The sequence below is a fragment of the Aethalodelphis obliquidens genome, unplaced genomic scaffold (assembly GCF_003676395.1).
Source record: "Aethalodelphis obliquidens isolate GAN/ISIS:26980383/991018 unplaced genomic scaffold, ASM367639v1 scaffold59, whole genome shotgun sequence".
NCBI lineage: Eukaryota > Metazoa > Chordata > Mammalia > Artiodactyla > Delphinidae > Aethalodelphis > Aethalodelphis obliquidens.
In genome coordinates, this window is record NW_020838003.1 from 8,807,182 (window position 1) to 8,830,507 (window position 23,326).

The window sequence follows — 23,326 nt, forward strand, 5'->3', positions numbered from 1 at the left end:
CCCGGTCCGGGAAGATCCCACATGCCGCGGAGCGGCTGGGCCCGTGAGCCATGGCCGCTGAGCCTGCGCGTCCGGAGCCTCTGCTCCGCAACGGGAGAGGCCACAACAGTGAGAGGCCCGTGTACCAAAAAAAAAAAAAAAAAAAAAAAAAGCATAGATGCTACTCATTATAGAGGCACTTTACATCACCCAGAAATCTCTAAAGCTACACTCCAGGAGCATTAAGACAGGTAGGAAAAAATATGCCTTAACTGGCCTACACCACTAACCCATGAATTCACAAGAGAGCCATGGCCTAGAATAATACATTTCTCTTGCAAACTCTGGCGATAGCTAAAGAAAGCAGTAACTGTAAAGGCGGTGGATCTTCTGGCACCTAGGCACTGTTAGGACCAGCTCCTCAACAACCTAAATACGTCCAGATGCCACTTCTTGTCGAAATTCAACAGCAGCACGTCCCCTGAAGGGTTCTGAATGAATTCTTGCTTCCCAAATTCTGCATTGGGTCTGAGTTAAATAAGCAGTTCAAATTATTGCCACAATAATTTTATATTCACACACACACATACAAACACACACATACACCCCACACACTTTCCTGAGATATATCCAAGAATAAAAAAATCTGGACTCTTGACTTCAGATCTCAAACTTCTAACATTTTATGTATCATCGCTGTGACTGGGCTGGAGAATTCAGAGCGAGGCCTTCTCTTCCTCCTCTGTCCTCTTGCATGGAAACACTCAAAAGGAGAGCCTAAGATGCTAAGTTCTGGGAGCGAGATGCTCGCTTACTTCACGATGAAGGGGGAGCACAGCTCTTCCAGGATCCTCTTTTCTGCGTAGACATGCTCCTGCTGTTTCGTGTCAACTATGTGCTTTTTCCTTATACACTTCATTGCAAAAGCAACATTCTCATTTTTTACCTTAACCTAGGGAAGAAGAGAACAAGCCCTCAAAATGAACTTACTAGGAAAGATTTGCAATATCTACATAAAACATGTTAACTAATGAGAGTTCGAATTCTTTCACATTTAAATAGCATGTAAGCTTTTAACCACTTATCCCTCTGGGAACTGAATTTTATCCAGGTGTACACACTTCCTTTTCACTGTAATTTCCAAAAGAGTTCACGTATCTGGAACATGGCTCTAGAATGCTTGTATTGAAACAAGAAAAATACTCTAGTTAGAAGATTGAATGTTTAGAAATCTCTTCAGTTTTGAGTATGTGACATGAAAAACTTTGGCCAGAATTGCCAAAAACTGTTTTTTCTTAATAGTCACTTCTTTGAGTTTCAAAACAAGACATATTAAATCAAGATTCATATCTGCACGATCCAATATAATAGCCACTAGTTGCATAAGGTTAATTTTAAATTGATTAAAATTAAAAATTCAGTTCCTCAGTTGCGTGATCCAAAAGCTCTCCAGCCACATATAGCCAGTGGCTACCCTACTGGACACACAGATACTGAACATTTCCATCAGCGCAGAAAGCTCTGTTGGAGACCATGCTCTAGATGGACAAACAGGATTTTCCCTTAAAAGGAAATTTTTAAAATTTAATAAGCATTCAGATAGACTTTTAAAACTCCATTAGCAGACTATATTTGACAAGTAATGAAACTGTGCAGAAATGGTTGCACCCCACATTTTGCTCACAGTTGCCATGAGTGCTGCCTATGACTTTTAAATCAATGGTGGAATTATTGTTTCAATTATTATTATCTAACTATATAAAAAGGAAACCTCAGCATTGTTAATTCAATCCTTTTGCCAAGATTTTGATGAAAAATACAGCAGATGGATCTCTCCCTTATCTCTCCATATGGCAGAAGAAACACTACAAATACTCTTTGGCCTATTAAGAAATCGTTTCTTCCCCCCTTACCCAAGAATTGACTGGGTGTAAAGTTTACTACCCAGAGTCTCCTGGCAGCATTTCAGATCTGCCACCCATCAGATGGAAGTGTCAGCATAGTTCCCAAGGTTAATGTACAGTGAATTGTTACAAATCTGCTGGGCAAAGAAGGGCTTGGTAATTGCCAAGGGTTCAGCGCCATCTCTACCCAGTAAGGTCACAGATCTCCATTCTACCGTTTCCTCAGAGCACTTGATCTGACAGCACCGCTCTGCTACTCTTTGGAAGCTGATTATAAAGCTCAGAGGGGTGGTGATATGGAAGATGCAGCCGAAATCAGGCCATAAGTTCCCAGCTGTCCTGACCAGCACTACAGAAGGCTGCTCTTCAAACATCTCCTTGCATTCAGCATTTTTTTTTTGATAGAAAATTTGGCAACCCAAAAATAGAATAATGAAAGCCAAATACACACATGGCAGGGGAGTTGTTTAAGAAATGGAGCTATGATATTAAAGATTTCATTCTATGACACTTTCACTGGACACGTTCTTCTTTGCTTTAGCATACAGTTAATGCATCGTGAACGTATGTATACATACATTTTGCTGTTAGGAAACACATTTTATGTTTTGTAGCCTTTGGGTATGGTTACTGGTACATTCTCCAATAACTAACTGCCCTCAAGCAAAAAAAAAATCACAAAAGGATGTGATGTAAGAGGCTTGAAATTGCAGCTATATTATTATAAGTTACTAGCACAGACCTGCTATTACACAACATAAAGAGTGAAAAGTGTACTTTCTCAATTTCTGTTCAAAGCAATGTTTAGATAGCAATAACAATGCATATATTCCTCTGACATACACTGGAATACAAAACAAAAAAATAGTCAAAAGGCTTCTCTCAGATGCTTGAAACGTAAACCCCTTACAAGCTCAACTCTTCCGAACCCACCAACGCCCAGTGTTGCGATAATCTCAAGGTTCTGGAATGGGGATGATGAGGAAAATCTGGCCACTTTCTCCTTCAGCTGAATCATCTCCAAAGAGAGTGCTTTGGACAGCTTCCAGCTAGACATGGATCTCCTGTAGGAGATAAGAGAAACTTTACATACGCTCCCTTGGGCAAGCAGGGGTCACGGCACACATAAATACCACCCTTACAACAGTCTTATTTCTGCCAGTAATTACTGCCCATAGTAACCATAGAGCTTATCTCAACTCTTATAGGGTCAGATTCAGTTACATCTGGGGAGAAAAACAATAGACTATATAAATAAAAAACAGATATACTCACACACAATAAAAAATAGACAAAAGTCAAACTGAATCAATGAGAGGTAAAAACAGGTGAATTGTGTGGTATTTGAAATACATCTCAATAAAGCTGTTTAAAAAACAAAGAATCAGTGAGAGTAAATAAAACCAGAAAAGAGAGCCACTTCCTTTGTTGCACATACAGGAGGATTCCACACTGAGAATCTTTGCCATATTTTGCTATTTTTGTCAGACCTTGAAGATTTCTCTGGCTGAACCAGAATAACTGCTTTGTGAAACATGAAAAATACAGTTCATATTTTATGTCTAAGTATTGTTACTTGGAAATACTCAATTCTCTTTTAATTAGAGTCTACTGTTCTGGGTTATGTATTTATAGATTGTTCTCGCTACAAAAGGCCTTTGGCATAAAAACTGCAAGTATGCTCCCTGCAAGAAAAAAAAAACAAAAACAAACTTATGCAGTCCTGACTGAATGCTCTAATTTAACTCAAAGGTCAGTCTTCTAGAACTCTTGACTCTTCAATTGTAATGGTACTATCTGGTGAATATATGCTTAAGTATTCATTCTACAAAATGTTTTAGCAAAGGATTTTCAAATAATTTTAATTTTACAAAGTATTGTTTCTATTAAACAAAAAACCATTTTCATCAGTATTACTACATTTAGAACCCAACACACAACGCCATGGGCAACAGCTCCCTTATATTTTGAAATAACCCAGACTCTAGCCCTAGCTCTTTACCTGGAATCAGAATGAATGGGCTACGCTATGCCTTGGTATTCCTGTTTGATTTCCATGGGCAAGAGAGCCTTCCTTTCTGAATTAATGTCCTTTTGAACTAAGTCACCAGTCAATGTAAAGAATCCCTTTCCCAAGGTTTTCTATCAGGAAATTTCTTCCTAACATTACTACCCATCACTGAAAATAAGAAACTATTTATTGACTAAAATAATAGCCATACTATTATTATCCTGGTAGAGGATACCAGGCAAATGGTATCCTCTTTGTGGAAGAACAATTTAAAAGAACTCCCCCAAATTTTCTAATGGCAACACACTAAAAGTTACGCCACAGCAAACCACACCCTTCAGTCCCCTTCTTTATCAACTGCTACATCCGGCTTAGGAAAATATTCCTCCACTTACTTCGCATGTCTTTTTTCATCATCACGATTCAGGTTTGCCACATACCCTTCAAGGTATTTTTGGAGTTCTTCAAAAGTCCCGACTGTTTGGTTGAATGTTCTAAATGAATAAAATAAGATAAAATAAAAAGCTCAGCGCTGAGAGTTACCATTGCAACTTGCCATTCTTCTTAAGCTCATGAAAGACTATTTGTATGGTTATGCACAGCTTTGCAAATTGTTTTTCAATAATTTATGTTACATTAAAATTGCTGTCACATGTAGAATAGTTATTGGAAGCTATATAATTGATCCTTTGAGTTTCTGAAAGCAAAGAGGCTATCAATGAGAAGAGACACCATTTCTGTAATCTTCCCCCTTGTGGTTCAGGTTTACCAATATTGTTCTTTTTTTTTTTTTTTTTTTTAAAGAAGACAGTGAAAAGGAAATAGGCTACATGATCTGTTTACTGAATCAACAGGTTACATGGGTCCCAGATTTTTCTAACTTTGCTTAACCAAATTAATTAAGCTATTTATTTTTAAAGTCAAGGATACAATTTATCTCTTCTTTGTCCGTAGATAATACTACTCATTTCACATTCCTTCATAATTAAATCCAAATCATTTACCTTAACTTAGTAGTTCCCTGTCTGAGGCTCAGCCAGCATCTTCCCGTTACCTCCCTCACCCTCACGGATCACAGGTTTGTTACCTGTCCCATCTAATCTGCCTGTCCCCAGTCACTTATCTCTTGGAATTCTTACATAGGGCACTGCCCATGAGAAAAAAAGAATCCCCTTCCTCACCAAACAAACCTATTTTCTGGATTATCCTTCCAATGCTTCCCGCACCCCACACTTGACAATCTATCTGGATTCGTGATTTTCAGGGTAGTTCTCTTCCCTACTACAAAACAGTATCCTTCTAGAAACCATGCTTTAATCACCTCAGTAAATCTTAAGCTCCCGGACATAAAGAAATGAAAGGAATGAAAATTTACCTCAAAACACCTAAAACTGAAACCAATAAGTCAGAATTCCCCTCATTAGTGTACTGTTGCCACTTACTGCCTGCCTAGCCCTGAAGACCTCTACCCACATTTAACTGACCACCAACCTACACTTACATTATTAAGTATACCTTATGCACTGTGCTGGGTATTTTCCATTTCCCCCTTCAGATCTACTAGGCACTCTTTTCTGCCCTGCTCTGTGGACCGTCCTTTGCTGACTGTACAGTAGTGAGAAACAAGAGTATTGCCATGCAATTTCAAATTCCCAATGGTTGAAATTTTCAAGTAAAAGGAAATACTTCTTGTACTTTGCTTTTTTTTTTTTTGGTCTCTTTTATTTTTTTATTTTTATTTATTTATTTTTTAACATCTTTATTGGAGTATAATTGCTTTACAATGTTGTGTTAGTTTCTGCTGTATAACAAAGTGAATCAGCTATAGGTATACATATATCCCCATATCCCCTCCCTCTTGCATCTCCCTCCCACCCTCCCTATCCCATTGATTTTATTTATTCTACATGTCACCATTATCTTGCTTGCTATGAAACTAATTGAAGTATTGTTGTAAAGAAATTTGATTTTTTAAATGTGACACTGGTGTCACAGGTCTATAGAAATTCTCCACAAACTAAAGTTTAAACGGCTACAACATTCTAGCTGTAACATTCAAGTATGCATTTTTAAAATGATGAATTAGGAAAGAAGAAATAAAGAGCCATAGGCTTTCAGTCACTATATTTCATTGCAAGGATGGTGTCCTTTATTAAAGCCAGCATCTGGATCGCTTCCTGTTATGCCAAGGACTATGTCAAATGCTGGCACAGCAACAGCAGCGAACAAAGTAAATGTTTCTGTCCTCATGAAGAAACAGAAGAGTGGGAAGACAGATGTTAAATAAAGCAATCAAATAAAGTGTGAACAATGATGTAAGGGTACTATGGGAGAATTATTATGGGATCTTAATCTAGCTTTATACGTGATAGCTGCAATGATCATATAATTTATCATTCAAACTGAATGTTTTCCAGAGTGAAGGGGAGTGCCAATCATAAACATGTTGGAATAACCAGAACTGTCCCAGGAAATCCAGGATGTAGGTCAACCCAGTCATACCTGATATTCAGTTTCTCTTATGCACAGAATAAATTCATGTAACTTTTAATGTCTCATTGTGTCTAACAGGACAGTACTCTCTATGTTATAAGAATCTCAACTATGCACATGTAAATTAAGAGTTTTAAAATTATAAACTTCCAAATAATTTATAAACTCTATAAAAACCATTGCATCCTTTACATGGATTATGAATCCATGAGATATTGTATAAATATTTGGTTATGTGATTATAATAAAGAAAAGGGGGAGGAGTTCTTCCTTTCTATCCTGTTTTTAGTCCTTGCATTTTGGAGCAATTTATAAGATTTTACCACACCACTAATGCTATTTAGTGCATGCATATATTTTTAAGGAACTCATATACAAAACAATGCATTGTCAGGGCAATACCATATCAATATATTTTCCATTTGAGAGCTGCCACCAAAGATTACCTTCATCTGAACATGATTTGCACTTCCTAGCCCTATGCCTTTGTTTTTAAGGTTTACTTCACCTGGAGAGATTTCCACATTTCCTCTTTGCCTAGAAAACTCCTGTGAATTTTAAGCCCCATTTCCACACTTAAAAAATAAAGTAAAACTTTTCCCACTTCACAGTATTGTGATTGCTTCCCTTCTGAACACATGCTATGGGAGCCAAATGGCATGGTGGAAAGACTGCTGAAAGGCACTGGAAGACCTGGGCAGAAGCCCCTGTTCCATCACAGATGACACTGTTGGGGCAATTCTTTTTTTTTTTTTTTTTTTTTTTGCGGTACGCGGGCTTCTCACTGTCATGGCCTCTCGGCTCCGGACGCGCAGGCTCAGCGGCCATGGCTCACGGGCCCAGCCGCTCCGCGGCACGTGGGATCTTCCTGGACCGGGGCACGAACCCGTGTCCCCTGCATCGGCAGGCGGACTCTCAACTACTGCGCCACCAGGGAAGCCCGGGGGCAATTCTTTAACTGACCTGGACTTACTTTTTTTTATCTGTAAGGGAAAGATTAAAGTAACTCAAAGTGATACTAAGAATTATTGTCCTATGTGTGGTGATGGATGCTAACTAGACTTATTGTAGTGACCATTTTGCAATGTATCCATATATTGGATCATTATGTTGTGCACCTGACACTAATATAATGTTATGTGTTAATTATACCTCAATTAAAAAATAATAAATAAAGAATTGGTAACTTTTTAGGCATGTTATGTTATTGTGGTCATGTATTATAAATAATACTTAGCTTTTAGAGATGCTAGTAAAATTCATAGATGAAATAATTTTATGTTTGGAATTTGCTTGAAAATAGTGTGTAGAAGGCAGGGAGAGGATGGCAAAGTGGTATAGAAAAGGCTTTAATTGATAATTCTTGAGCTTGCATGATGGGGTCCATAATATCATCCTATTTTTTAATATGTTTGAAATTTTCCATAATAAAAAGATTTTGTAAAATATTCCAAAGTTCTTTCCAGCTCTAAATCTCTATGATTCTATGTTCAATAAATGTTGTATTGAATTAGCAATCATCTACATACTCTTGTGACACCTATTGTCATTTTACTATTTTTTGTTAATATTTCATGAGTATGCCCTATTTCTTTTGACTATACATGGCTTTTGTCAGACAATGGCCTAGTTTTGGTATATTTGAATTTCCTTTTTTATATCTAGATAGTCAATAAATATTCAACTGATTAATGAGAGATCCAAGGGGTCAGATTCAAATTTGATTTGAAGTGAGTTAAGGACACAAAATGAAATATTCTGAGAAATAACCTCAGACATTTAGAGATTAATATTGACACACATCTTCTGCAAATTACTACAAGCATTAAACTAAAACTTCTCTGGGAATACATCTAGCTAATGAACATTTTATATTTTGAGAGAGAGAGGTTTCTGACGGCTTAGAGCATTTTAGCAATAAATTATGAAATTGTTCACTACACTGTATGGGGAAAAATCCATGAGAGTACTAATAAGCTTATTTCTCTGTAAGATGCAGAATTTAAACCAGTCTATTGCTGATATTTATGTACAAACTCTGCACACAAAATATTTAGCCTGCCAGCATCTGCCACTGCCGCAGACAGATTCAGATCAGAAGGCCCAGTTCCTTCCCATGAATTTTAATCGAATGTACTCGCAGCTGAGGATTGGCCAGCGTTTCCAAGTGCTGATGAAAGGGAAGACAGATGGGCCCTTGTAGTAACAGAAGGCCAAGTCTTCAAAGGTGGCGGTAGCCTGCATTCTCCGACAACATCAGTATACTCACTCACGATCTATAACCAGGCATGCAACATCATTTTCTTCAGCAATAATGTTAGCTGATCTGACATCTTCACTGCAGATAAAAACAGGAAAGTCAATTTTCTAGTGAGAAATTAAACATCCATTTTTATTAGGGAAATCTGCTACTGGTATGAAACACCGTCACTTAAACCTTCCAAAGATTATGCTTTTTTTAAAAAATCATAATTTATACTCTACCCCTTCCCAAAAAAAGGATTTGAAATGTGTCCTAATAAAGGGCATGCACACAAGGAATACAGAGGAGAAGAAGTTAAATGCACTAAGAATGTAAAGGAATCAGTGAGTGCAACTGTGCGTGGAATTTCATTCTGCGCTCTGTGTCAGCCCAAATAAGATAGCCCTATTCTGATCAAACAGGAATTGCTAACTAATAAGCAGCCAAAATTGAAATGAACCGATCAAAGAAATTTATGAGAAAAACATTGAAGTAATTAACTTCTAACAAACCAGTCAGGAATAAAACCTGAAGAAAGTGTTTTTAGTGTCATATCACCCAGTGAATTAAAGAAATACTAAAATCTTTCATTTCATAGTCTAAGATGTACATTTTCCATTAAAATCTCTGAAATCAGAGCATGCCTTACAATTGACGATGAGTCATAGTGTAATTAATAGCACTGTCTTTCTTTCTCAGGGGTACATAATATAATAGTGCATCTCACAATAATCCCCTTAGATACAATGAATTATAGCATATGATCTAATGATGGTAAATTTAATTACCTAATGAATACCAATGGGTCCAGCACCAGGTAAAGTATTTCTTTAGAGACCTTTGTTTATGTTAGTTGTCTCCCTCTATTAGTTCCAAACTAAAGACCCTGAAAAGAAGGTACATCCATATGGTACTCAGTGCTCTGAGATTTATTTAAGGTAACTTGGAGCAGCAATCATATTAAGACTGCTCTAAGCAACTTCATCAAAAACAGCATCACAAAAAGTATAGTTCTTTCATCTTCCTTTAGCAATGGGACAGGGAAAACGCTGGCAGCCCATCTCTCATTCCAGAGAGGTCCCCCATCCACATAGCTGGCATCCAGAAACCTTCTGACATAACCCACAGTCCCTCCCAAGTTTACAGGATCCTTGCTAGAAGACACTGGTGAAACCTTTCAGCTTGATATGCTTTTGAGTTGGGAGCTGGGTAGTTTACACTCAGCTTGCATGTGTGTGGATATCTATATGATATGATCTTGGATATGGGTAAACTATTTGCTTTGTTAGTTCAAAAAAAAAGAGGTATGACATCCTTTCACTTGACAGTGTCATGATTTTGACTAGGAATATTCTCTGCAAACAGTGCGCAAGTATTAGATGTTTACAAATACACATCTGTTTCTTTCATAATAACTGTGTAAGTGCCACGGATTTATTTTTGCACATAAAATGCTGAAAGAACTCCTGGGACTATTTAATGGAAATACATGGAAAATACACAGAATATAAGGAACATTGAGCCACAGTCAGTGGCCCTAAAAAGTGATAGCATAAAAATGCACAAAAATGTAAAAATATTTGTATCCAACTTTCCTCCTCATTGATTTTAGCTTTACATTTTAAATGCTTTGGGGAGTTGTGTCTTTATTAAATATAAATCCCCATGTTTCTCATGGTAAAGCACCGTAATTGGCTGGTTGCAACATAGAGCACAAATTATTTCAGATCCAGCATAACCAGACAGCATATTTCCTTTCCAGAGCTATCTTGAGTCTATAGTGCATTTATAAATAATTTCTCTGCACTTTCAAACTTTAATAGTTTTGCTTGAAGGTATGAGAAAAATAATGTGTTAATGTTAAGAACAAATACATTGAAGTCTTGAATAATGGTATTACATGATTGCATTACATGAACAAATTCATATTGTCACAAATAAGCAAACAAAAGAGGACAATTTCCCTGTTATTGAAACAAGTTCATTACCAGCTAGAAAATGGGAAATAAAAATTCAACTTGTCTTTAAATTCAATTTTTAAATTGTTTACAAAATAGCCATAACTTACTAGGATTAAGTAGTTTAATTTTCTTTAAAAAATAAGAGCTTTATGATTTTTAAAGAATCAAATTTGTCCTCAGGTAATATATGAACACTTTTTCTTTGCTCTGTACTTAATGTAATCCTGACACGTAAATCAGCAGAACTAGGGCTTCACAGACAAAAATTAAAAAGGAAGAAAAATGAGCAGACACACTACTCATTTTTATAAGCATAAATATGAAATAAAAAGCATTTAGTAATAACATAAATTTTAAATTCTTTCTTAATTAATTTCAAGTATTCATTTAAAAACATATGTAACTCCAAAAAAGAGTCTGTTGCTCAAAATTCTAACTTGAATTTTTATAAAGTTATTTATATTTAAGAAAAGTTTTTTTTAGACTTGAAGTTGTTTTCTGAGTTCCAGGAAGCACATAGTGTCTCCTGAGCAATTTGATTAATCTTTACAAATGTTTCTTCCATAACTTAGATCAACAGTAAATAAACTCATATCTCAAAAGGCCTAAGGTTCAGGTAGAAATGTCAAATACACTATTTTGAGTTGTTTCTAAAGCTTGCAAAATGAACCAATAAAAATTCTTAAGAAAATATTACCTTTGACATAATGATTTAAAAACACAAAAAATACGTAAAGTCATTATTTGATCATTTCTTAAAGGGTAAAACAGGACAATATTTCAAACCTTGAAAATATAAAAACTCATTCTTATGGGAAAATTTAAAATTTCATGCCTTTAATTTCTTTCTCTTTTAAACTAAAAATTCTAAGAGAAGACCAATTTTATTTTCACTAGTAGACTTAAGACTTTCTAAATTATTTCCCGTGCAGAATTAATATACTTATTTACTGCTTAACAATGAATATTTTAGAATTCAGTTTAAAAATTTGTTTATTTCCTGGATAATGGCTGCCATTAATTTGGTAGCTCAGTTTGACAACTCTCAGTGGGTAGGTGCACATGCAAAACAACCAAAGAATTATTTATGTATGGAATATAAATTCATAGATTCACCTGATAAGAGCTTTTTCTCCAAAATATTCTCCTTTCTGCAGAGTTTTTATCAGTTGTGGTTGATCATGGCCCTCAGTACTCTGGGTGACTTTTACCTAAATGATGTCAAATAATTTAAGAAGAGAGAGAGAGAGAAGAAAATAAGGAAAATCTGAACACATATCCATTCAACCAGACCCTCCTGTTCTGTATAAACTTGACTCAATAAGGAAAAATCAAAGCCTTTGCTTTAATTTTGCAGTAGTTAGGACAATCTAACTATAGCCACCTCATTTGGATGGACTAGAAAATCCTGTGATTGAACACAATCCACCTTTTATAAGAGGAAGCTTCTCCATCCAAACCTCACGACTCAAAGTTATAATTTTTTACATGAATCCAGTTATTCCTTCCTAAGGATGCTCAAAGCAAATAATAATGGTCCTGTGGGAACTTTATTTTTTCAAAAAGCCAAATGGAGTTGACAAATCAATCACGAATAAGACTGAGTATCAAGAGTTCTAAATCTCATGTCCATGACTGACTTGTTGATTCCTGTGTACCCTCTAAACCTGAATGCAAAATGTGGATATAGAGGAGGGTCCACAACTTTCATGACAGTCCCAATGCGATCCACAGCCCAGGAAGGTTCAAGAACCCCCACAGCAGAGCCAAACAAAAACTTCAATATTCCCTTTTGTGGCTAGAATTATTCCAGTTCAACATGGTAAGAAGGACTGCATCATTCTGATTAGAAATTCTGGTTAGCACTTATGGAAATCACAATAAATTTAAAAATTTTTAAATGATAAATGCAATTTGTTTATTAACCAGGATTCTTTCAAAGTATGAGGTCCAGGTTGAGGAGAAATGATAAAAAGTGGTTCTGAGTGTTGAAGAGTTTCTGAAACTATTATGTTAAAAAATTTTTTTCCGTCACTGGGGGTCCAGTTCAAAGTTCAACCACAAAACCAGTTTACTAAGGGCAGTGTCTGATTCTCTGATGATAAACTCTTCCATGGAAGAAAGAGCATATGTGAAAATCTGACAGTTTATAGACACAGGTGCTCAAGATTTTATCCTTTCCATCAATATTCCACAAATGCTTTTTGTCTCTGAGGAACATTGTAAAGAGTCAAGCTGGGAATAACCGGCAACATGTTATCCACTCAACATCTAGTTAAAAAAAAGATTTGCTGTCTATATTAGCATAAAATTTTCATCAGCATCTAAATCAACTTGAGCAACTGTGTACGAATTGAAGTTCTGAGCCATATTGTTCTACAGCTTGATGCCTGATCATTCTGTCCTCAATTGTCTAGTTCATTCTCTTCCACCTGTTGTTTGTCTTATCAGTGGGTTGGGGAAATGTTCCAGCCCTTGATCTTAGACCCCTGGGCTGAGAATCACACACTCATTGGATTATTAGAAATAATCCAGTCATTTTATACACAATGAAACGACATCCAAAGAAAGCCAAGTGACCTGACTAAGGTCACTAAGAAATTACTAAATCAGCTGGAACCCAAGACAAGTCTCCTGTGGGCCCAAAGCCAGTGCTCAGACTGCCCCCCGCTGCTTCCCCAGGACTCTTCTGAGCAGAAGGTCCTTTAACTGCTCACTGCAGACAGAGGACTTAGGCTGCAATGCAGAACACTGCTGCGTTTATGGCCAACAGATTTGATACGATTCTTTGATTTACTTTAAGTAAGCTTTAACTAATAGTTACCTTTCCTTTTGCTAAAATGAAAAAGGTACTTCCTTCCTCGCCCTCTCTAATAATGTAATCTCCTTTGTCATAGTATTCCTATGGGGACAAGAGAAAAAGAAAAAGTTAGATGCAGCGGAGACGTTCAGATGACACAAATGAAATAGAACTCCTGGTGTCTTAGAAATGAGCATTCCACATCTGTTTCTGTTATTTTTTTGCTTATTGTAATTGTAATCTTCTTAAATATTGTAGTCTTAAACCATAAAAAAGTAAGGAGACTTTTGCTTGTTTATCTGCATTTATGTTTATCTTTCATGGAAAAAAAAATTCACCTGGAATACTGAATTTCAAGCATGGACACTGAAGACACAAAGAAACGAGAGCAAGGCAATTATCACCGATCCGCAGGTGGGCTTCACCCAAATAATCTAAATACAAACAGTTCAGTGATCTGCAACAGTCTGAAACTGGCGGTAGAGTTTAGAAAGAGGACAAATATTATCTAATAAATTGAAAATATTATCCTCAATGGATATGAGGAATATCAGCCTCAATTCCTAATTTCTTTCAGAGCAAAGGTTGGGAAAATTCTACATACACAGTAAGGAGCTCTTTCATATGGATTCTTTCCAAAGATTTATCATCATGAAAGGTTGACATTAGAATTTTTACATGTAAATTCTGTTTTTCAACAAAGTTGAACCTCATGAAATCCTAAACTGTCACTTATTTCTTTGTTTCCCTCATATAGGTGAGTGTAATCAGAGAATTCTTGTCAGGGAAAAGTAATTCTTCCACCTGCCAGACCAAAAAAGTAACTCAGTGTCTTAGAAAATAAAAGATGGATTAAACTTTCCATCCCTACTTTGCTTTAATTTGATATTGGCACAAAGTCATAGAACTAAAATGGATCTCTTAATTATTTATACAAACAAAAATGGGCTTGTTTAATTTTCGTAAAAGTCATAAAGAACAACACAATAGCTCTCTCTTATTTTTATTTTAGACTTGAAAATAAAATCCAAACAAACTACTTTTGTGTCTGCTATAGTTCAGTATCTTTTTTGGTCATTTACTCTTAAAACATATTTACATTTATGGAATAAACATTACTCCTAATACTAATAAACTTACCTTTTATTTACATAGCACTATGTACATTTTACAAGGCATTCAACATCTCATGGAAGGAAGCAGAATATCTCAGGGGAAAAGGCACTTTGAAGCCACAGAAATCTAGATTCAAATCTCAGTTCTGCTTTGAATTTCACTTTCATCAATCCAGAAAATTCAAATAAGAATATTTATACTCAAAGACTGAGAGAAGATAAGCACATTAGTTTTCTATTGCTGCTGTAACAAATAACCACACACACTTAGTGGCTTGAAACTACCCCCATTTATTATCTGAGTTTCTGTGGGACAGAGAGTCCAGGCACGGTGTGGTTCACCTGAATTTCTCTGTTCAGGGTCTCTCGAGGCTGAAGTCAAGGTGTCAGTAGGGCTGTGTTCCTTTCTGGAGGCTCCGGGGAAAAAATTGCTTTCAAGTGTAATCAGGTTGTTGGCAGAATTCAGTTCCTTGCGGTTGTAGGATAAGGTCCCATTTCCCTGATGGCTGTGAGCTGGGGGCTGCCCCCTTAGCTCCCAGAGACTTCTCTCCTGTCCTTGCACAGAGCCCCTGATATTTCAGAACCAGTAAGGGCACATGAAATTCTTCATACACTTGGAATCTCTCTGACTTCCACTTCTGCTGCATCTCTCTGATTCCAGCCAGAGAAAATTCTCTGCTTTTAAGGGCCCGTGTAATAATACTTGACCCACCTAGATAGTCCAAGATAATCTCCCTTATTTTAAGGTCCCAAACCTTAATTACATCTGCAAAGTTCCTTTTGCCATGTAACATAACGCATTTATGCATTCCAGGGTTTAGGATGTGGATACTTTGGAGGGGGTCCACTTTTGCCTACCACCATAAGTCAATTAAAGACAATTAATTTTTGATGCATTAAAAGCACCTGAAATGTAGTAAATACTCAATTAATGATTGCCATGTTAAGGGGGAGGCTGAGAACGGTTTGCTTAGATGTTACTTAAATCTTCTGGACCTCAGTTTCCTATTCTGTAAAATTAAGATGGTATGACCTACCACACCTAAGGATGTGTGAGGATTAAGTGAGATAGTCACCTGGTGACTGTTAATTCCTGCGAAAGAGTCTGTGAGCTGGTCATCAATGTCTTCCACAGGTAAACTGCATTCCCCAGCCTCCCTGCTGTTAGCTGTGGCCATGTGGTTAACTTCCAGCTAAAAGGGTCTGAGTAGAAGCAACGTATGCCACTTCCATGCCAGGCCCATGAACCATTCCAGACACATGCCTTCATACTTGTGCCCCATTTGTAACGGCATGTCCCAGAGAAATCCTGGGAGAGGGACCATGTGGAAGATGGCAGAGTAGCCATCAGCTTGGGTTCCTGAAGGATTCTGCATAGCCACCTAGGACCATCCTCCCTGGACTGTTATGTGAGCAAGAAACATGCTTCTGTTCTACCCGGAAAATAATATTTTGAGTTTTTACATCACAAGCTGCTTACTCCAACTCTCTATTTTTTCTCATTATAGCTCTATCACAAACCTTCACTCGATTCAAGTGTGATTTTACCATTCAGAGGACTGTGACCCGCAAAGGTTAAGTGAGTGACCATGACACTGCAGTGCAGGGGTCTTCATGATATAGTTAATGTTCAATTCTCTTTACTAGAACTGCTAGTGTCACGGTGGATGTTCCTGTTTCAGGAGGTCTCAGGCTCTCCTGTTCCTATCTCAATCTCAGTCCCCATTACCCAGACAGAGCAGAAGGAATCTGAAGAATTTTTGAACTGCTTATAGGCTGTTCTTCAGTTATTATACAGCCTCTGGTCTGTGCAGATGTGCAGCTTTAATTTCTGTCAGTCGGATAAGCCAAAAGGCAGAAGCTGGAAATGGAACACTGAGAAAGCGCTTTGTTGTTTCTTAAGGGGCAAGCTTCCTGGTGGTATTTTTCCCAGGGATGAGTCTTTGTCACCCAAAACCATGGGAGGAAGATAAATAATACCTCGCAGTGTGCTGACAGTAACTTCATAGATCAGAAAAGGCTGTGGATGTAGATCAGACCATAAATATATAGTGGTAAGTACTGGCTACGATGCCACACTAGCCAGTGTTTGTCAACTGGGGAGTGCAGCCAGTCTAGCCAGGGTGGTCACCACACCAAAAAGAGAACTTCAAACAGTGTGGTTTATTGTCCTGTGGTTACATTGCAAAGGGGTCCCTTAGAGGACCAAGAAGCCATAGACCCTACCCTGTAAAGCGATGGTTTTCAAGCAGTTTTTACCCTGACCTACAGTAAGAAACATATTTTATATATACACTCTCATACACACATGTGAGCATGCACACACACATTTGTATAAATCTGAAACATATCTGAACAATATTTATGCTTACTACCCTGATATTTTTTTAAAATGTTCCTCTAAATTGATTTTATGACCTACTAATGAGTTGTGTCCCACAGTCTGAAAAAGATGATTTAAAAGAAGATATCTAGAAACACTGAGAGTAGGTACTTAGTATATGGCCAAAAGGAAACTTAGGAAATCAATTCCAGGGCAGACTGAGAGATAGAGGTTAAAAGTAAACCATACACTGGAAAAAAAAGAAGAAGAAGAAAACCATACATCAGAAACTGCTAAAGATGGAAAGAGTTTTTCATGTAAAGAAAATGCTCATTCTGTGATAGCTAGCAAAATGATAGATAGAGCCTGAGTGCCTGTAAATAGAATATATGAAACCACAATTAAAATCTAAGGTGATGGAGGACAAAGACAAAGAAGCAAGCCTATGATTTCCTTAGTTTCCTTAGTGTGCGGCTAGAAATCTTCATCACAAAGAAGAATTGATGATACACAGTCAGATGTATGATCACACACACACACACACACACACACACATACACACACACACACACACACACACAAACCCTGCATCATGTGACCATGTCCCTAAGTTGATTGTTTAAAAAACTGTATACATTTATTGGGGTTTGCTACCAGCTATTTTTATTTGTCCAAGTACAGTAGTTAAAACACCTTAGAAATTTTAAAGCAAACACACCTGGATTAGGTAGACCCTATCAACCATTCCAGCATAATTTTAGCATCTGATTGCTTATTTCCAAGGAACTGGAGCCTACAAAATGAAAATCAACAGAAATTCCTCCATTTGGGTGAGCCAACTGTATAGAATTTTGTAACTGAAACACTGAGACAGCCCGTACAGATGTGACCCAGCACCCCCTTATTTTATAGATGAGGTGACCCTGATGCCCACCACAATTAACTGACAGCTGCGAGGGACAGAGGCTTGACCATAAACCTTAATCTCCAGACTTTGGACTAGCTAACTTTCTAGGACACCTAGCTGCACCCCCCCTTTAATTAACAGGTCCCTAAACTGGCAAAATCCACAATTATCTCAACTTTCTTATGGTTCTAGATGTAACCATTAAAATGCGAAAACCTCTCTGGCTTATGCAAGTGTTAGCAGGAACTATAAGAAAGGAAGACTAGACTTTCAAAAAACGATGAAAAATGGAAAACTTGTGACTAAAGAGGCAGACTATGGCAAACCCTAAATATATGTATTCAATTCATAACTTTAAACTTTAAGAATCGTGTTGTTGGGCTTCCCTGGTGGCGCAGTGGTTGAGAGTCCACCTGCCGATGCAGGGGACACGGGTTTGTGCCCCGGTCTGGGAAGATCCCGCATGCCGCAGAGCGGCTGGGCCCGTGAGCCATGGCTGCTGGGCCTGCGCGTCCGGTGCCTGTGCTCCGCAATGGTAGAGGCCACAGCAGTGAGAGGCCCGTGTACCACAAAAAAAAAAAGAAGAATCGTGTTGTTAAAATGTGGATTTCTGGGTCCCTACCCCAGAGTTCCTGATTCAGTAAGTGTGAGGTAGTACCTGGGAATCTGCCTTTTAATCAGCATCACTGGTGATCTGATTAAGGACAAGGACATTTCACATTCCCTACCCCAGTCCCACTCCCACTAGAGCTCCAGTTTCATGAAAGATGCCATGTCAGAGTGGCAGTGCAGAGGGTCACTGGGTCAAACACTAAATCTCTGTAACAAAGAGTTCCGTAACGTTTCGATCCACCACACAGTCAAATCCTGGGCCTCCCGGATCTCTCACCAAGAGTGGGAACAGAAACTCTTCCCCCTCTTGTCTTCCGTACTACCCAACTGCCAGGTACAGAAGTCACATTGTCACTTTCATCATCATTAATAGTCACACTGCATTTGGAATCTGTGTCGTGCTTTAGAGTGTTCATTAGTTAACTCTTAAAGCACACCAGTGAATGTGTTGCTACTTTTCCCACCCTCCTTTTCCCATTAGACCACGAGAAGAGGTTTAAAGGCAATGTCTGCCTCCAGAACTGAATACTTTGGGTGATTTATGCTAAAGCAAGAAATGCTGTTGGCACACTGCACATTCAGGCCGTGTGGTCTAGGACTTCAACAAACCAAAGTCTTAACAAACACATCAGAACAACTGCTTGGTGACGGGAAATTCTGATACTCCCTCCCCACCCCCTGCACAAAAACTTAAAACCACCCCAAATCAACTCCTAAATAGCATGCCAGATTCAGCCTGTTTTTCTCAAAGATTATGGAGCCAGTTTGTGGGATAGCTGGCCCTAGAACTCAGCAGGTGCTCTGTCATAACTCCAATGCATTAGTGATTGGCTGTGGTCAGGACCCAGTTGATGGGTCATTAGTCCAAGCTATGCTGGTAAATTATGTGCTTTTCCTAGCGCTAAATAGATCCCATTACTCCCTTGTTAATCACTTTCGAATTTGTGAATTTTCACACATTACAGAGACACATTTGTTTGCCAGGTATGAATAAAGAGCCCTTTATAAACCACACTGCTGTTTGCAAATGCTAATATATAATAAAGCCTTCTAGGGTGTTTTAAAAGATGAGACTTTCAAATTCGAATTGTGTGTTAATTAATACTAGGTTGGAGCCCCCATCTATATATTCTGTAGCTGTTGCCTGTGGCTACTATAAATATGTCTAATTTACCATTTATTTTTAATGATGCTAAATTTTAATATTTTCTGTCAGCATGGAATTCCCCTCTGGTGAATCTACTCTATTAGTGTTATGTTAAAAACAGATTTCCTCGGTTAACAAAAAAATATAGGGCCTCTCCAGCTTTAAAAAAAAACACTCAGAAATTAGGATGAATTATTAATTTGTAACATCTGTGATTGGGTTATGTTACACTGAGAAAATCCCAAGAGATGCAGGGCAAGCAGTCCTCTTGAAAATGACTTCATATCTGAACGCTCTGGGGACACAAGGCCAGGCACTGTGTCATCATGGCCTGTCCTTGATAAACTGCTGGATGGGTTCCATGAATTGTAAATGGAAACATTACTGGTGTCACTTACACTTAAGGATAAAATGGTTGGTGCTCCCTTCTCAACAGGTATTAGTTTACATTGTATATTGAGACTGACAGAGGCATGAATCTGTCAACAATCAGTCTTGCAGGGTATTTTTTGTCTGCGACTGAGAATAGCTTTATAAAATCTTAAAGTCTACATCTGACTCCTTTACTATTCCTTACCTCCTTTAAATTCCCGAAAAGCAATTTGGTTTCAATGAAATTGACCGACACACACCAAAAAAAAGTTAGACAGAGGTTATTTACTTTGAATATTAATCTCTGAAGAGGTTTTCATATAATGAAAATTATTAGAATCCAAGGTGCATATCATAAAAGCATTATTCACAAAAAGACTTGACTAGTCTTGGACAAGAACCAACCATCGGCGTGATGCCTAATATGAATTTTTGAACATGTTCCAATACGCCATTTTTCCCTAGATGTTAAAATAGGTAAAGTGCTTCTTAAGTACAGGGTTTTTTTGTTTTTTTTTTTTTTTTTCTTTAAAATCTTCATAGCCTAGAGTTTTCAAGTATGGAATGTTTCATAGCTTGATTCAGAAGCCTGTTCACGAAAGTCCCAATATACCCTTTCTCTACTCCATTACCTAATTATGCATCACTGACTCCTTCATACTACGAAAACTCTGTAAGGGATTGTGATGTTAATTGCAGAAAATCAAATGCCTCTTGAGTGAGGCAGAAAATTGCAGAAAATCAAATGCCTCTTGAGTGAGGCAGATTAGTTTTATAAAATATACTAAAAAGATTAAAATATGTAAATCAAATGTCACTTTACACATGCAAATCCAATTTTCTTTTATATATTTCAGAAGAGTCCCTGAACCCCACCCCAGCCCCTTAATTCAGTGTGAGTTTTCACAATAGAAAAAGGCTCCTGGTCTCTGTGGACTGGTGATCACCATCTTTTCCTTTTTAATCATTTACAGTGCTAATAATGACTAGAGCATATAATCTTTTAATGAAATATAGTTTTTACTTTAAAATTTCTTACCACTTCCAAGCAGTCAATGATCTTGGTTAATTTATCTTCAGGTAAATTCTTCAGCAAGGATACACTGCAAAATTAAAAAGAAACCTTTATTTAATTATCATCATGAATTAAACTATAAATATACACCTCTACATAGATTCATGCATGCATTTAAAAAATATAATGCACTTTAATTTTTCCAAAGTAAACCTCCAAATATATCACACATAAATAACTGAATTTCAGATACATTGAAATTATATAATTACATATAACAGCAGACATTTATCACAGGTAAATAAATAAAAATGGTAAGACCCCATGAAAGGAAAAAAATCAAATTTTGTTTCTTTGGAGAAAAAAAAATTACATTTGTTGTTGGCTTACGAAGTGAATCACATCCAGAAATGTGTTCCACATCTCAATATCTCTTTTATTAGCATGGATGAGGACCTCTGCTTCCAGAGGAGAATCAGGTTTTCATGTAAATCCTTGTAATTAAGTAAAGACTGAATCCAGGAGGGAATGTAGGAATTAGCATGGAAATGATCTTGATTATTAGTCATATTGTACTGTCTTTTAAAATTAATGGTAGCCAGAGGCATGTAATAGGAACATTTTTACAGATAATAATAATATACAGAGAAAGACAGAATACTGAAATTTTTTGAAAAAAATATAAAAAATTCCACTCAGGGGCTTCCCTGATGGCACAGTGGTTGAGAGTCCGCCTGCCGATGCAGGGGACACGGGTTCATGCCCCGGTTCTGGAGGATCCCACATGCCGTGGAGCGGCTGGGCCCGTGGCCATGGCCACTGAGCCTGCGCGTCCGGAGCCTGTGCTCCGCAACGGGAGAGGCCACAGCAGTGAGAGGCCCGCGTACAGCAAAAAAAAAATTCCACTCAGTATGATTAACCCATCAGTATGATTAAATTGTTCTTTGAGAGAAATTTCTACTTTACCCATTTTCACTCAGGACTGTTGATATAATTTCTATAAGATAGATACTTCTTTCTTACCATCTAAAATTTGACACTCCTAAGGAAAAAATGATGCACCTCCATAAATACATGATTGGATCTGAGTTTTGAAAAGAGAGCTCTAGACTCATTCTTGAACACAAGGACCAGGAGGCATGTAGCCAGGAGCTGGGTCTAAGAATGTCTGCATCTGAATCACTTGTAATTGCAAAACACTGGAACATGCCCAATGGGAGAGCAAATATATGAACTGTGGTCGAGTCAGATAACAGAACTCTACAACAGGAGAAATGACTGCACTAACCAAGTAGATGAACCTTAAAAAATGTATTGAGTGAAAAAACTGACTTGCAAAATAACACCAATTTTGTAAAGTTCAAAAATAGGCTAAACCGGGGCTTCCCTGGTGGCGCAGTGGTTGAGAGTCCGCCTGCCGATGCAGGGGACACGGGTTCGTGCCCCGGTCCGGGAAGATCCCATGTGCCGCGGAGCGGCTGGGCCCGTCAGCCATGGCAGCTGAGCCTGCGCGTTCGGAGCCTGTGCTCCGCAACGGGAGAGGCTAGGGCAGTGAGAGGCCCGCGTACCGCAAAAAAAAAAAAAAAAAAAAAAAGGTTAAACCAAGCTACAGGCAGAATAATAAAGAATAGGAAGGTTACGATTACCAAACTTCAGAATACAGACTACTCCAAGGAGAGGAGGTACCCTGAGGAAGGCTAGAAAATGACATAGGGGAACAAATGAGAATGCCAACAACATTGCTAACTTTCTACTTAGGCTGGACCCGTAGCGTGATGGGGCTCACTTTATTATTATGTCATTAAAACTTACATATGTACTATGTATCCTTTGATACATGTCAGATACTTCATAATAAAAAGATGTAAATGGAAAAGAGCTTACTGTATATTATGAAACGAAGAGAAATGTATTTCTCTAATGTGTCTCCTTATAGATGAAAAGGTAAAAGGGTTAACCAGAACTTCTTTCTATATAGTGGCATATAGAAGAAAAGGGAATACTTTTTGTTCCTTTGGTTTAATTGACTAACACATGCCTGTCATGAAAGTTCTACTTCGGGTCCAAACTGGGCGCTGTAGCATTAGTGAAAATTCTCTCCTGTAAGCCTATCACCTTTGGGGATTGGTGAGGAAATTGATATGAGAAAAAATCTTTTGTCTGTCTCTCCTCTATGAAGGCAGAGATCAGGTTTATCTTGTTCACCACTGAATCCATAATGTTTACCCCTGGCAATAATGCATGAATGAATGCATGAATGAGATACCAAAAAGAAGAAAAGGAGGGAAGGAACCTGTACTAGTAAATTCTCTGAGCTCCCTCCACTAAGGCAGAACGCACTAGACTCCAAGGGAAAACCTAGTGGCTCAGGTTTTATCTCAAACATGATGCAACCCATGGGCACCGGTTTATTTATGTATCCTTTTTTGGCCCTTGCATAAATGC

At 37.7% G+C, this 23,326-nt stretch overlaps 1 protein-coding gene across 2 annotated transcripts in view; it reads right to left on the reverse strand.

Annotated features, from left to right (window-relative positions):
- PRKG2 (protein kinase cGMP-dependent 2) overlaps positions 1 to 23,326 on the reverse strand; it is a 92,923-nt gene that overhangs the window by 33,121 nt on the left and 36,476 nt on the right. The window contains exons 6-12 of one of the 2 annotated variants that reach the window (XM_027087594.1): positions 20,906 to 20,969; positions 13,415 to 13,492; positions 11,707 to 11,801; positions 8,657 to 8,725; positions 4,290 to 4,388; positions 2,881 to 2,947; positions 795 to 931 (exon numbers count right to left, since the gene is read on the reverse strand). In XM_027087594.1, the coding sequence (XP_026943395.1) occupies positions 795 to 931; positions 2,881 to 2,947; positions 4,290 to 4,388; positions 8,657 to 8,725; positions 11,707 to 11,801; positions 13,415 to 13,492; positions 20,906 to 20,969 (609 nt within the window). Of the gene's footprint in view, positions 1 to 794; positions 932 to 2,793; positions 2,948 to 4,289; positions 4,389 to 8,656; positions 8,726 to 11,706; positions 11,802 to 13,414; positions 13,493 to 20,905; positions 20,970 to 23,326 lie in introns of both variants that reach the window. The other variant, XM_027087593.1, reaches the window with a different exon arrangement.